The sequence below is a fragment of the Vespa mandarinia genome, chromosome 9 (genome assembly GCF_050613455.1).
Source record: "Vespa mandarinia isolate Hongniang chromosome 9, ASM5061345v1, whole genome shotgun sequence".
Lineage (NCBI taxonomy): Eukaryota > Metazoa > Arthropoda > Insecta > Hymenoptera > Vespidae > Vespa > Vespa mandarinia.
The window spans coordinates 106,951-122,639 of NC_140818.1; the positions used below are offsets into that span (position 1 = coordinate 106,951).

A 15,689-nucleotide genomic window follows, 5' to 3' on the forward strand; every position below is an offset into this window, starting at 1 on the left:
GTGAACAATACCGAACAAAGGTTATTTTGATATAATGTAACGTGTGATAACGTACGATACGTTATTTTTACAACGGTTTGTTATGACTTTTTATCGTGTCTGTCTTTCTATCGTGTTTTTAGATAAAAATCTTTCGATTAATAATATTCAATATGAAAAATAATCAGTTAAGCTTTTATGTATCATTTCTGAATTTTTTTATATATTATTATTTTTTATTATAAAAGCTGCATTTTTATTGTGCTTTAGTAAGTGTTCATTCTGTGTGTTTTCAATTCTACTTAATCCTGCGTACGCATCCATGGTAATATTTTCCAGTATTAATCAATATCAACTTGTATATGTAATGTAATATCATATTAATATTTATAATTAAATTCAATTTTAATCAATTTTAATCAATAAAATCAATATTAATCAATTTTTTATCATTGATGTAACCCATTTTTATTTATATTATTGTAAGTACATAATTTATACATTATATTATTAAATTCATAATTATACTTGACATAATTATTCTTGTAGTTTAACAAGTTTTACATAAAAAATATTTTAGGTAACGGGAAGTAAATATCATACTTTATAAATGTATTTTTATATTATAGTTTAAATATTTATGTATATATTATATTTAAATGCCAAGATAGTCTCAAATTTAATATGTAATTTAAAGAATATTTATTTCGTACAAATATTTTTTACAAAGGATGATGTAGTATTGGCTTTTGGATTAATTGCTATTAATATTAATTTATAAATCAGATAAAATTAAATATGTTTTCTCCTTTCTATTATATTTATACATTTTTCCTATATTTTTTATTTATTAAAATCAAATGTATATAATCTGTAGATAGTCTTATGATTTTTTAAGTTTAGAATTTTATTATATGTTAACAACTATATATTGTTACATATATAAGAAATATGATTATTTTAGGTGAATATTTGGATAATTTATAAATAAGATTAACACAAAATGAAAGAAGATAAAAACTACAAACTGTCGATCATATTACCTTGATTACCTTGATTTATAGTCGGTATAAGCTCATATTGTTGATTCACATTAGATGCTTGAAAAAAGTTAGTATGGATTTACAAGTCAATACATATAAATTATTCTGTTTACCTTCATAAACTTTATATTGCAGATAGTCTATAATTTTATCCGTCTATACCTATAGTAACTGAAATTTGTAAAAGAACAAAAAATTATCTACATATTTAACAGTGTATTTACATTAATACTAAAAAAAATGAAAGAATGGTGCAGAGTATTTGGTTTATTGTTATATAAAAATTTCTTAGTACGATTAAGACATTGGAAATTAACGTTATTCCTTCAAGTTCTGTTGCCTGTATTAGTATTTGCGTTAATACAAGTTGGAAGAGATTTTAATTCAATACCACCAAAAGTCGTTATAACGGATACTTATTATCCCTTACAAAGTAAAGATAATTTATTAAATTTGATTAAGAGAAGTTTAACTACAATATATTTTGTGCCAAATGATACATCTACAACAAAATTGATGGATTTAACAACAAAATGTTTAAAACATGAAAGTAAGCATGTATTATTGTATATTTTGTTATGATATTATTTTAGATAATGTACTAATATTCATTTTTTAGAGTTTATTGGATTTGCAACCGAAGAACAAATGCTTGAAACTTATTTGATTGAACGAATTAAAGAACCATTACATGAATTCCTAGCAATAGTTATTGATCAAAGGCAAGAACATTTTAAGTATAAAATAAGACATTCTACTCAAATCTCTTCTGAATTATATACAGATATGAGTTATTCTATATCAGAGGACAGATATCTTGAATCAGTTCCATTTGTACAGCTACAAATGTGTCTTGATGATTCTTTTATGAAAAATGTTGAGAATGTTTCAATTATGCCAAAGGTAATTAGATATTTCATTTATTTTTAATATAATATATTATTAGTATAAGCTAATTTAAATTATTTAGTTTATAATAATTATTTAACAGATTCACATACAAAGAATGCCATATCCACCATATGTTAAAACAAATATGATGGATACAACGTTGCGGCAATTAATTTCTGTATTTGCTGTGGCAATTTTTCTGATACCATTATGCATAGAAACTAGTTATGCAGTCAAAGAAAAATTTATTGGCGTTAATGTTAGTACTCGTTTTTAATTATATAATGTTTTGACATTTATATTTTCTTATTATAAACAAAAGTTGTCCTTTTATTTTCAGACTTTAATGGCAATGAACGGTGTGAAATTATATCAAAATCTATTAAGCTGGCTTACCACTGGCTGTTTATTCAGTATTCTGTATGTGATACCATTAATAGTATTATTTAAAAACACATTCTCTACCCGTGTAAATCCGTACCTGTATTATAGTAATGCATTCTTATTTTGGATATTAATGACTGTACATATTGTTCATCTTATATCATTTGGTATGCATATTGCTGCATACTTTTCAAAACGTAAGTTTTTATATTTTATTATATGTGAAATGACATTATACAGGATATATATGTTTTGTAATGGTAATAATTTTTGCAGCTGTTTTTGTGATTATTATTTTGTCAATTATATACACTGCTTCATCTTCTCTTTATGAAAATTTGATGCGAGAAAATTTGTTTTGCATTATACCATATCTTGGTGTAATTTTACCAAACCTGTTACTATCCAGACTATTCGAAGAAGTAAATACATATGAAACACAATGTATGTATTAAATTTAATATTCTTAACACAGCATAATGGAGAAATTATATTAATTATATATTTTTATACTTTTTAGTAATTGGAATTCAATGGAGTAATATCTTTATACCTAGCGAATCATCTCGATATAATATTACAGGAAGTACAGGATTTATATTTATATTTTCAATTTTGGGAATTATAATTCATTTTATTATGGCCGTTTATATTAATAACATACGACCAGGAAAATATGGTGTAAAGAAACATCCATTATATTTTCTACAGGTAAAGTGATAGAGAAAAAAAATTATTATATATTTATAATTAATATATTTATAATTATTATATAAAATAATAGTATATTAAATATATAATCAAGTTATGAAATATATTAAATGTAAAATGATTTTTTAGTGCATGAGAACAAATAAAGTATCTTTAGATGAAGAAGCAAAAGATTATAATTATGATCAATTAGAAGGTGAAGATTTTGAAGCAGTTTCTAAAGGTGCATTTATTCCTGGTATTCAAATTCGTGGTCTTAAAAAAAGTTATAGCACTGGATTATTACGAAAATCGGTAAGCTTTTTATTTTTTTCTTTTAATTACATATACAATTATGTATGTATATATATATGTGTATATATACATACATATATATATATATATATATATATATATATACATATATACATACACATATATACATATATACATATATATATATACATATATACATATACATATATACATACATACATATATATATATATATATGAATATATAAAGACTCATTATGACATTGAATTATATCAGATGGTACATGCATTAAAAGGAATATCTGTGGATTTCTACAAAGGACAAATAACTGCATTATTAGGACACAATGGTGCTGGAAAAACTACTCTTATGTCTATAATAACAGGTTAATTGGTGATACTTAATAAATAAAATATATAAACAATTACTATTATAATCTGATATATTTTAATAATAAAAATAAAATATAATTTTGCAATTTCTTTGTATAATTAATAGGTGTGATAACCGAGACAGAAGGGAAAGTTTTTATAAATGGGAAAAATTTGAAACATAATTTAGATGAGATCAGAAACGATTTAGGTCTTTGTCCACAAGAAAACATGCTTTTTCCGGATTTAAATGTGTTCGAGCAGATTGAGTTCTTTGGTTTGGTAAGCACGTTATATATATTTAAAAAATGCATACAAAAATATTTAAGATATAAATGTGTTATTATAGTTAAAAAATAAGGCCAAAACACGACAACAAATCAAACGTGACGTCGAGAATTTGCTTGTAAAATTACAAATAACGGAGAAACGAAATTATCTTCCCAGCAAATTGTCTGGTGGTCAGAAAAGACGCATCTGTCTTGGAATGGCACTCATTGGTGATGCCAGTGTATGTATTTTTTTGTTTTCTTTATGTAAAAAATCTAAGGTTTTCCTCTTTATATTATAATTTCAATTATTTATACAGACTTTAATTTTGGATGAACCAACATCGGGTATGGATCCTGAGAGCAGAAGAGATACATGGGATATAATATTAGTAAGTGTATGTATATAAGTATTTTTTTATTGTATCATTATGATTATTGTTTATCATCTTCTTATAGAAAATGAGAGGTCAAAAGACAATAATAATTAGTACGCATAATATGGAAGAAGCAGATATACTTGGCGATAGAATTGCGATAATACATGGCGGTCTTTTAAAGAGTTATGGCACAGCAATGTTTTTGAAGAAACAATATGGTAATTGTTCATTTTCGTTTATTACTTTTGATTTTATTTTTAATGGTAAATATTTGAATTGTAAACAAAAACATTGTTATTATTTTTATAGGTCATGGACATATAGAAGTTGTATTATCCACTAAATCATGGTGTGATCCAGAGAAAGTAATAAACAAGTTTGATTTAAGGTCACAAGTTACTTTAGAAAAGGAAAAAATAGTTCTAAGTGTTCCATATACAGAGGATTTACCACTTTCGTTAGATCGGATTGAAAATCAGAAAACAACATTAGGCGTAACAGGAATTAATGTATCTTTGATTACATTGGAACAAGTATTTTTAAAGTAAATTTCTTTTCAGATATATTATTTTATCATATAATTAAATATATTTAATATATATTTAATATTAATATATATTTAATATATGTGTGTGTGTGTGTGTATATCTATTGGGTTATTCATCTGTATTTGTCTAATTCCTTATCTTTTATTTTATTTAGGATTATAAAAAGAGATGATAATGGGAAATATCTCACAGATCTTTGTACACCTATACAGAAACTACAAGGATGGCAACTAACTATACAAACAATGTTGGGATTGTTTAATAAAAAAATAATATATACTAGAAAAAATGCAGGCTTCTTATTAGTAATCGTAAGGATTTCATTAATTTTATTATATAATATACTAAATCACTTTATAAAAATATTATTTTATTTAATAATATATTTTTTAGCTATTTCTACCTTTGATTTCTATTTTATTTATGGCTCTAAGCTACAAAACCCCTGCTCAATCATTAGACATAATACCTTTAACACTCAACATGTACAAAAATCCCAAGGCATTTTATTCTTCTGATATTCCCAAATATGGTGAGATATATAATGAAGAAATAAAGAACTTTAAGGGAATTGCAATTAATGTTACAAACAGAAGTGTTACAGAAGGTAAACACAATATTAGTATCTAGATAAAAATGTATTAATTTATATGAGACTATTTTTTTCTTTTTTTTTTTTACAGAATTATTAGCATATGGTAAAGAGAATATAGCAGAATATCGTAATTATGTCATTGTTTCTGCTGAATTTAATAATACAGAAAATGAAACTTCTGCAAATGGATTTTATTCTGGGACAATGATGCATAGTATACCTCTAACGATGAATATTTTGTCAAATACCATTATTAGAAATCTAACAAGCAAGAAATATTCCATTGAAATATCTAGGCAAGAATTACCAGATATGTTTTCTTATTCTAACCAAATGATTCCTGAAATGGAAGCATTTTCACGAGTGTTAATATTTTGTTCCTTCTTCTTTCCTACTCTTGCACTTTTTGTTATTCATCCATTACAAGAAACATCTACTAAAGTTAAACAGTTACAACGAATGACTGGAGTCTCATCTGTATTATACTGGCTCACTATATTTTCTTTTGATTTTCTAATTTACACGATGTCTGTATGTATCATTACATTAGGATTTTATGTAATGGATATTATATTAGACATACGCTTATATCATGTAACAGAAATACGTAAGTATAATTTTCTAAATTTCTATGTAAGAAAATTATATTATAGTACTAATATAATATTTTATAATTCACAGTAATAACGATGCTAATATTATTACTCTTTGGTATAAATGGTCTATTGATAACATATATATTTAGTTTTATAAACAAATCGAGAAGTACTGTAATAACTATTTTAAGTATTACACCCAGTGGAATTGGTAAGAAAAAGAAAACGAATACACACAAGTTTGATAATATGAAAGCCATTTTAACACAATTGCACAACTTAACACAATTTCAAGTTTGACAATATTAAAATCATTTTAAATTTCAGTTTTCATACAATATTTGCTACATAAAGTAATACAAAGTTTCGAGAATTTAAAAGTATTGCATTCGTTTCAAAAACGATTATTCCGTTTTATTCCTTATGTAAGTTTCTTCCACGGACAATTATCTTTCTTTACTGTGGCTGTAACAAATGCAAAATGCCGTCGTTTCCCAAGTAAAATTTTACAAACTTTGTGTGATACAGGATCAGTATATTTGAATCAGTGTTGTAGTAAGAATATATTATTTATAAAAAAATATAAAATAAATACTAGTTATAAATTTTAATGAATTTTACTATACTTTTCTATTTATTATAGCAATGGATTGTGTAAATGGAGTTTGTAATAAGCCTATGTCATATTTTGAGAATTTTAAAAATGACATTAATTTAGAGGAAAATATTCTATATTTATCTTTAACACCTGTGATATATTTTGCTATTCTTATTATGCTGGAAGAGAAGTTTTTTACAAGATTATTTACCAAAATACGTAGCTCGTCATTACAACCAAATGATAAGATAGACGAAGAAGTGAAAAGGGAAAAACATGCGGTAACATTAGAGATTAGCAAAATTACTAGTCAGAGTAAGATACTACTACGATAATATTAATATTTAAGTAGAGAAATATATTTATTAAAAGGTATGTATTATACAGATAAAAGGAACAGCATAGATCATAATAATGTCAATGGAAATTCAACTAACGACACACAAACTTCTAAAGAAGAAGACAGTTTATTCTTAGTTTATGAATTAAGTAAATATTATGGAAAACTAGTGGCCGTAAAGGAAGTCAATTTTCGAGTGAAGCAGCATGAGTGTTTTGGATTGCTTGGAGTAAATGGAGCTGGAAAAAGTACTACGTTTAGAATGTTAACTGGAGAAGAAATACCTAATAGTGGTACCATGTACTTAAAAGGGGCGGAAATCTATTCCAATCGCAAAGCTGTAATTAAATATATGTTATACATATGATTATGACTCATCTTTTCTCTCATTTGTGTTTTCTAAAAGAAAAAAATTCCATTTTTAGTACTTAGCAGAAATGGGATATTGTCCACAAACAAATGCATTGATCAATTCCTTGAATGCGTTTGATCATTTAAGATTGTTCGCAAAACTTCGAGGTATACCACCAGAAAAAGTAGATTTGGAAGTTAATAAATGGATAAATAGATTGAGTAAGATAAAAATATATTTTTATTATTTTTTACTTTTCATTTTTGTTATATTCATCATTATAATCTTGAATTTGTATAATGCTTTCAGATTTAAAAGCATGTATGTCGCAGCCAAGTGAAACGTACAGTGGTGGTAATAAAAGACGTTTAAACATAGCGATAGCTTTAATTGGCAATCCTACACTTGTTCTGTTAGATGAACCTACAACAGGAGTCGATCCAGCGGCTAGAAGATCATTGTGGTCTGTACTACAATCTTGTCAAGCTAGAGGACAAGCTTTCATACTTACGTCTCATAGGTATTTTTTCATCTTCAATTATAAAATTATTTCATAACATAAACATTTTTCCGATATAAATAAATGTTTATTACATTAGTATGGAAGAATGCGAAGCTTTATGTAATCGATTAGTCATAATGGTACAAGGACAATTGGTTTGTATTGGAGCAAGTCAAGAACTTAAACAAAGATTTGGTGTCGGTTACGACATTCATATTAAATTAGATCCAAGCCGATCAGAAGAAGATATTACGATTATAAAGAATACTATTGAATCTTCTCTAAATTGTGAAATTAGAGATGAAAATTTGGTAATTATATCAATAAAAGAAGTATTGATTAATTTTCATGATTTTTAAATGACTTTCATATTAAACATTATTTTCTTTTTTAGGGATTGATTGCCTACCATGTGACAGATCCTAAAACGACTTGGACAAAAATGTATAGTACTGTAAACGATTTGAAGAATAGATTCGAATGTATACAAGATTATTCTGTACTATCGGCGACGCTCGAACAATTATTTATTCAATTTGCAAGAGGCATAAATATGCCTAATTATGATTATTCACCAAGACATAGCGCTAATCAACCAAATAACGAATAATCGCGGTTTAATTATTATACATAGGTATTATAAATACATTGTATATCATAAATGTTTATCTATTGCTCATGTTATTTTTTGTTCATCGTGAGAATATGTTTAAAAGCACAAAAAAGTTAATTACGAACATGGATACATTTACAATTACGGCACATTTATTATTGTGGACAGAGACAGACATTCTGTTTATTTAAACAAAACAGGTGTACATAATAAATATGTGTTTATTTGTATGTGTGTATATATATATATTTGTTTAATCTTAAACAAAGATTCATTAACATTTGATCAAAAAACTTATATACCAGTATGATATAGTATTTCACAATAATGATTTATCAATAATATAGATGTAGCTGTAATGATTCATATTCCAGAAATTATAACATTAAGATATATGTGTCTGTGTGTGTATCTTTATAAAACAGTTTACGATTATTATGGTAAAGTTCACGAATTCGTAAAAAAAAATAAAGAAATGCAAATTATATAGTGTATCTGATTCACTATGGTTTTCGAACAAAGCAATTGTATAATACTAAGAATGTTATAGAAAAATAGAGATTCTGTATAAATAAAAAAAAATAGAAAAAAAATTAAGGATTGTGTGTCTACTACCATGAACGATAAATTTTATATACATAGATCCGCTTAAGAATGCAATCGTTGCAATAAAACGAGTATATTAGCGGACATCATTTCGTCGTTATCGTCGTATTTTCACGAACGTGATGTTCAGTATTGATACCCACCAGTACCAACACCTGAACTTGTTTGATAAGAATTCGGACCTTGATAAGAACCACCACGATTACCACCTCCTCTTCCTCCATGATTTCCATCTATTGAAATACAAATTTTGTAAGTATTTTTGAAAATATCTATCGTCTTTAAAAACGTAGTATTTTAAAAGTAAGTAAATCATATGAGAATAAGTTATTTAAGTATTGTATCTATATTCAAAAACTATAATAGAATTTATAACTTATATATATTTATTATAGTATACTATAAAGAGTATATTTAGTATATTAGAGTATATTTTTTTAATTAAAATAAAATAAAATTTATTTAAAATATTAAAAATAAAGCATATATATATGTCAAATAAATAAATTATATTAGGTAGACCGGAAAGTAATATCGCTTTCTTAAATTAAATTCAAACGAATAAATTTTTAACAAGTTTTTATTTTTAATCACAATCAAATATCGACATGCGCAGAAACGACATTACTTTCCGGTCCCCCTAATATATAAAAGAAAGTAAACATACCACCGTAGCCACCACCATCCTGATTTTCTCCTCTTGCTTCAGCTGCAAGTGAAAGTTCAACACCTCGCTGAATTTCTGGTGGAATAGGAGGAGGTGTTGGAAGATGGGCACCCTGTGGATGGAAGCCTTCTTCATCGGCAGTGTAAGTGATCGAATATTGGACACCATCAGGCCCAGTGTAAGAAAACGAGCCACTTACTGCTTCAGATTCTCCTAAAAATGAAAAAGAATTGAATAATTGCTGGTAATTATACAATTTGATAGAGTCAGATATGTTTTAATTTGCTCGTGTTAAGTAGACCCTTATAATAATGATTAGGAATGATTTCAAAAACTTAGATATTTGAATTAATAGGATTTTTCAATGATTAAGTTTACTACAAAAATGTCAGTTTTGATCATCTTCAAATCATTTTCATAGTCATCTATATCATTATGTATATCCTGACTCTCTTCTAGAGGATATGTTATCTAGTATTTTCATCATTTTCCAAGACTATCTTTCATCGATCACGGCTATTTACTAATCGAAACGAAACAATGATGTTCGAGGCCAATGTCAAAAATGTAACGCAACACTTTAAAAAACAACAGTAATAGGAAAGGAAAGACAAGGATTGAAATTGAGAAATGAAGAATGTATATGTATGTGTATGTGTCTATGTGTATTTGGACGATAGCTTACCTTGCAACTGACCCGTTTCCTGCGCACTAATACCGTTTCCTGTTTCATAACTGAACTGATAATTGCCATCTCCGCCGTTTTCGTTATTGAACGAAATGATCGGTATATCTGCTCCACCTCCTGGTCTGACTCCATCACCTGGTCTAACTCCACTACTACCTAAAATATTAGATATTTTGTGTTTTGCAAGAAGATCAGAAACGATTCCCTATATCTTTAAATTTTATGTGAATTTTTTGAAATCCTTTGATTTTAGATATAAATATCTATTAAATTATTTTTTCTTTTCAATATTTATTTGAAAATCTGAATTTTATAGATTTTTTATCAACCATTGAGATATGTTTGTACCTAAGTTTTGAATTTGTTAAATATTTTGCAAGAAAAAAATAAATTAAATTTTAACTTAAAAATTTTATTTTTTTTTAAATATTTCAAACTTAGGTATCAAAAAATATCTATTAGATCTTTTACGAATATTTATTTAAAAATTTAAATTTCGAACTTGGTCTATAGATCGAGCATTTCAAATATTATTTTTGGAAAAAAAATTGAGATATATTTATATCTTAGTATTAAACTTTTGAAATATTTTGTAACAAATACTTTCAGTTTTTATTATTTGTAGTAGAAAATTAGGATAGTTTTAAAATAACTTACTTCCAAGTTGATAACTACCATCACCTCTGCCAGTAAAACTACCTGGTCTACCAGGACCACCAGGACTACCACCGCCCCTGTTTGGCGCCTTGATAAATCCTGCTCCACCTGCAGTTCCTGCGCTACCGGGTGGAAGATACGTGTTCTCCAAACGTGCTGCGTAACACACACTTGCTAAGGCAAGCAACGTCACGACGAGCTGCTGAAAATTCAAGTTTTCTCATATCTCTACAAACTTACTTTTATATTTAAAAAAAATATATATATAATATTAGATTCATTATTAAATAGAAAAATTTTAATATTTTCATACTATAATAAAAATTTTATCTCCAAATAATTCATAAATAATTTATAAATATTTTGCAATACAAAATTTGTCTTCAAATAATTTATAAATTATTAACATTGTTATTTAGAATTTATAGAAAAGTCTGATCTGTATAAGAAACAAAATAGAATCTTTTAATGGCCGATATTATTGAATAAAGTTCGTCAGTCAGATAGAAATTTTCATTCAAGATACACCAAACGATTCTTAAGATCACTTCCAAGTTTCAGTTGATGAAAAACAAAATCAAAGATAGAGAATAATATATGAAGACAAAAAAAAGTATAACGAATGATAACACTGATCTCGCGAGACAAAACACTAGAAAGAAATTTGGAAAAAAAACAGCAACAACAACGACGACGACGACGATGACGATGATGATGATGATGAGGAGAGTATATTTCTACCGGTCTCATGTCGCTGCCAGCTGGATCCTTGTTAATCCCTTAGGTTCCTCGCGAAGTTGAGTCCTACAGGAGCAACGTTTTCGAACACTAGATGACGAGAGATGATGTATCGCGAAACGATGGCGATAATTGCTCTGTACAGATTCAGGTCGAATCAAGCGTTCTTATATACTTCACCAAGGATGGATCGTCTTCCTCCCACCAAATCGAAGAGGAGGGCTTATGACTGTGGCCTGATGAACAAGAAGAAGAACACCCTGATGAAGTTCGCCAACAGGAGTCCTCGTGTGCGTTCTCCAGTAAGAGAGAGATAGAAAATGAATATGTCTTCGGTGAACGGAGAGAGACAGAGTAGGAGAAAATGAACGTTTCTATGTGTAAAAGAAAGAGAGAGAGAAATAGATGAGAGGGTAGTTGCGCAAGTCGGATGATACAGATCGGCGGGCATCTCTCGACGAATCTGAAGGTCGAACGATCGTTATGAGAATGCATCAATTAACCCGGTATAAATGTAACTGACTGACTCTATACCATTATAGAGAAAGAAAGAGAGAGAGAAAGACGACAACCACGTAAAAAAATGGAAAACGAAAAAAATATGGTAGTAGTAGCTAAGAAAGAAGAAAGGATCACGATGCGGTGTCGAAGAAATACGAGAGACATTTTACTCATATTATACAGTCGTGTACCTCCTTGTAATTATATCGGTCTTTCTTCGTTGGATATTACGACTGGGGTCGCATCATCATCATCCTATCCGCGGCTTATAGAGAGCAAGCAAGCAAGCAACCAACGCACGTCGATTCCTGCAACCGACTCTCTGTTGAGATATCTTGCTTATTACGTAAGAGATGCGTTGCACATCTTTCTGTTTCTAGAAAGAGAGAGAGAAAGAGAAAGAGAGAAGGGTGAGGGAAAGAGAAAAAGAGAAAGATGGTGCGTGTAATGCGTCGTCTACGTATTAGAAGAGAACGCGCTCCAAATCGTCTAGTATATTACTGATCGGGACGTAAATTCTCTTCTTCTTCTTTTAATGATCAAACCTCTCTATCTTTCTGTCTCTTTCTATCTTTCTTTTTCTTGCTCTCTTTCTCTCTCTCTCTCTCTCTCTTTCTTTTATTTTCTTTTTTCTCTTTTTTCTTCCTCTGATCTCTCAAGTCACGGTACCCACGCTACTCTCAATCGCTTCTTTCCTCCAATAATCGACTTTCTGTCTTTAGATCAAACCTATTCCGTCTTTAGCTCATTAAACTTACTCTTAGAAATCTTTCTCTTTGTAAATGTGTAAAAGGAACGAATACATCTCTTCTATTTTGATTTCTTCTTCTTCTTCTTTTTTTGCTGCTGATGATGATTCTTTTATTCTTATTGGTACAACACCATCTTTCCTTATTTGGTCAGTTGACGATTTTAACGCGCTGCTAGATCATCGTCAACGTCATAGCTATTCGGGCCTCACAGATTTTCTTACAAGAATTTCATATTTTATCGAAGTATCTACGAGGTTCAACTCTAGGGAAATGAAAAATCGTTTCTTCTTTCTCATTGAGCAATTATCATTTCATTGCCTCGTTATTATTTCTCACGGAAGTTGTGTATGGTAGATCGGTATTAAGATGGCGGGACAAAGAGGAAAAATAAAACCTTGACTTTATATACTTTGTTTGGTATACGGGTACATTATTCACTTTTTTATTTAGTTTAGAAGTATTAAGATATATATTTGTTTGTTAAGAAACAATTTTTTATTGTGATATGATGATATGTTATTCAATATGTCATTGATATATAAGAGATCGTTTGATTAAAAAAAAATGGTAAAATGTTTCTTTTTGTTTTTACTGAATTTTTTTATACTAATTTGTTTAATTTACATTTTATTTTAGACTTCCACTATATACATATATACATATACACATGTTTGTGTATTTAAATATCTTAATACTACATAGATATATTATCACGTATATATTTTTTTTTTATTTTATATTTATACTATTATCTCATACACACACACACACGTATATATATATATGTATGTATATATGTATGTATGTATATATGTATATTTTATTGTATTTTTTTTTTAAAATTTATATATATTTATATATTTTTTTTATTTTACATATGCATATACTATGATTGATAGTATATATATAGATAGATAATTATATGACGTGACCGGGAATCAGTCACTTCACCTGACAGGATCATCTTTAGATAGCGATTGAAAGCAACGCGCTCGATGATATAACAGCTAGTAACTAGTCTGCATTTTACCTTCGAGATTTCTACTCGATCGTAATCCTAAAGTGAAATTTTCGATTCTTGGTCTTTATGCTACATATATATATATATATATATACACGTATACAGAAATTATGCGCATATTTATGGATTTTTTTGTTTGAGGATTTACTTTCTTGATCTTTTTTATCTCCTTTTTTTATTTATAGAGAATATAGCAAATTAAAAATTGGAAAAAGAATTTTTTCTTTTTACTTCTTTTTTCTTTGGAATATAGTAATGATTATCACCATTTTTAAATTCAGTTCAGAAGTTAGGATTTTCTAAGCTTATAAATCTGAAATTTATGTTTTTAAATAATTTTATGTTTTAATTTCAGTATATTTTAATCATAAATATTGATAAAAGTATTTTAAAATATTTAGGTACACATAGCAGAATATAATATTAAAACAGAATTAGACAAAAATTCTGGCCATTTGTGAAATAAAAATGAAATTTTTATACCGTTTATGATTACTTTAAATTAATAATGTTCATAATTTCTTTCTTTGTAGAAGCTTTTATAAATTCATCTTAGTTTTATACATATAAAAACTAAACTAAACTGCAACAAAACTTTGCGGTGTAGATCAAATATTTGTTATTCATACGATAACAATAAATATAAAAAATTCAAATGTCTTAGATATAAACAAATTAAATCGCATCAAGTGTCGTCGATTGTACAAATCTTTATATAAATAATTAACTATTAAGATAACAAGACTTTTTAATAAGCCTAAGATTCATTATAAAAGAAACTATTTGAATCAACCACAGGAAGAAATGAAATCATCAGAAAGATCGTCGATTTGAGTAATCAAAGTTAAAGAGGATCAAAGAGGTTCAAAGAGGATTAAATAGAAAGATGATTTCCTACAATCTATATAAATACATATATACATACATACACAGAAATACGTACGTATCTTTCAATATACATCTAGAAAGGAAGAATCAAGAGATATTTGAATAAACCGGGTACGGCTTGATTAAAAATCGGGCCACTCGTGAGTCTCGTCCTCAATAATAGGATGCTAGAAGATCGTTTGAAACAATGTGTATGTAAGTATATAGTATTCTAGCTCTTCAGACGGGGTTCACAAAGCAAGTGAGCTGCTTTCTAAAAGGATCATCGAGTCACCTAGCACAGATATATATTCTTTGAGAAGACCCAGCCCTTTTGGCGCGCTCCTATCCTCGCATTCATCTATCTTGCTGCTCGTGTTATGCCAGAGGTTAGGTTCTCGTTCGCCGGGAATTCTTTGAACTACTTCTTCTCTTCTTCTTACGCGAGAATCTAATATCGTGATAGAAAATAAGATGGGTCATGTTCCTAACCAAAAAAGGAATAATTTTTAATGATAAAGATCGATCGAACAAGGAACTGTAATGGCAACTGTTAACGACGACGACGAAGTTGAAAGATGGCGCTCGAAAATGAAGAAATAATGGCGGATTTTTTCAATTTTTAATTTGATCGACTTATCGATCGACGCGTCAATTAAATTTTATTGTATTTTTTTTCTTCTCTTTCCTCTTCTTCTTGCGAAATTCAGATTGAACTCAATGCCGACTCTTGTAACCTGCCACTCGGTAACCCTTTTTTTCGCC

General features: G+C 28.0%; 2 protein-coding genes across 3 annotated transcripts; one reads left to right on the top strand and one right to left on the bottom strand.

Annotated features, from left to right (window-relative positions):
• Positions 1 to 37: 37 nt before the first annotated feature.
• On the top strand, positions 38 to 8,765 carry LOC118451043 (ATP-binding cassette sub-family A member 17). Its single transcript, XM_035887163.2, has 26 exons — positions 38 to 304; positions 944 to 1,089; positions 1,158 to 1,572; positions 1,642 to 1,925; positions 2,014 to 2,172; positions 2,254 to 2,494; positions 2,574 to 2,741; positions 2,818 to 3,008; positions 3,138 to 3,302; positions 3,540 to 3,648; positions 3,762 to 3,916; positions 3,984 to 4,145; positions 4,224 to 4,295; positions 4,363 to 4,501; positions 4,593 to 4,827; positions 4,986 to 5,142; positions 5,225 to 5,438; positions 5,515 to 6,033; positions 6,108 to 6,233; positions 6,350 to 6,577; positions 6,666 to 6,935; positions 7,008 to 7,300; positions 7,386 to 7,533; positions 7,622 to 7,832; positions 7,912 to 8,125; positions 8,209 to 8,765. Exons 3-26 carry the CDS (start codon positions 1,263 to 1,265, stop codon positions 8,422 to 8,424), a joined length of 4,986 nt encoding a protein of 1,661 aa, XP_035743056.1. The 5' UTR covers positions 38 to 304; positions 944 to 1,089; positions 1,158 to 1,262; the 3' UTR covers positions 8,425 to 8,765.
• A 199-nt stretch (positions 8,766 to 8,964) lies between these two features.
• LOC118451045 (uncharacterized) lies at positions 8,965 to 11,974 on the bottom strand. 2 transcript variants are annotated; one of them, XM_035887168.2, is made up of 5 exons: positions 11,787 to 11,974; positions 11,046 to 11,244; positions 10,386 to 10,544; positions 9,701 to 9,913; positions 8,965 to 9,266 (listed from the first exon to the last, which is right to left on the bottom strand). In XM_035887168.2, the coding sequence occupies exons 1-5, from the start codon at positions 11,793 to 11,795 to the stop codon at positions 9,160 to 9,162; spliced, it is 687 nt and encodes a 228-aa protein (XP_035743061.1). In that variant the 5' UTR covers positions 11,796 to 11,974; the 3' UTR covers positions 8,965 to 9,159. The 2 variants fall into 2 exon arrangements, with proteins under 2 accessions (XP_035743061.1, XP_035743060.1); XM_035887167.2 differs by having other exon boundaries at positions 8,968 to 9,266; positions 11,046 to 11,247; positions 11,787 to 11,971.
• Positions 11,975 to 15,689: the final 3,715 nt, after the last annotated feature.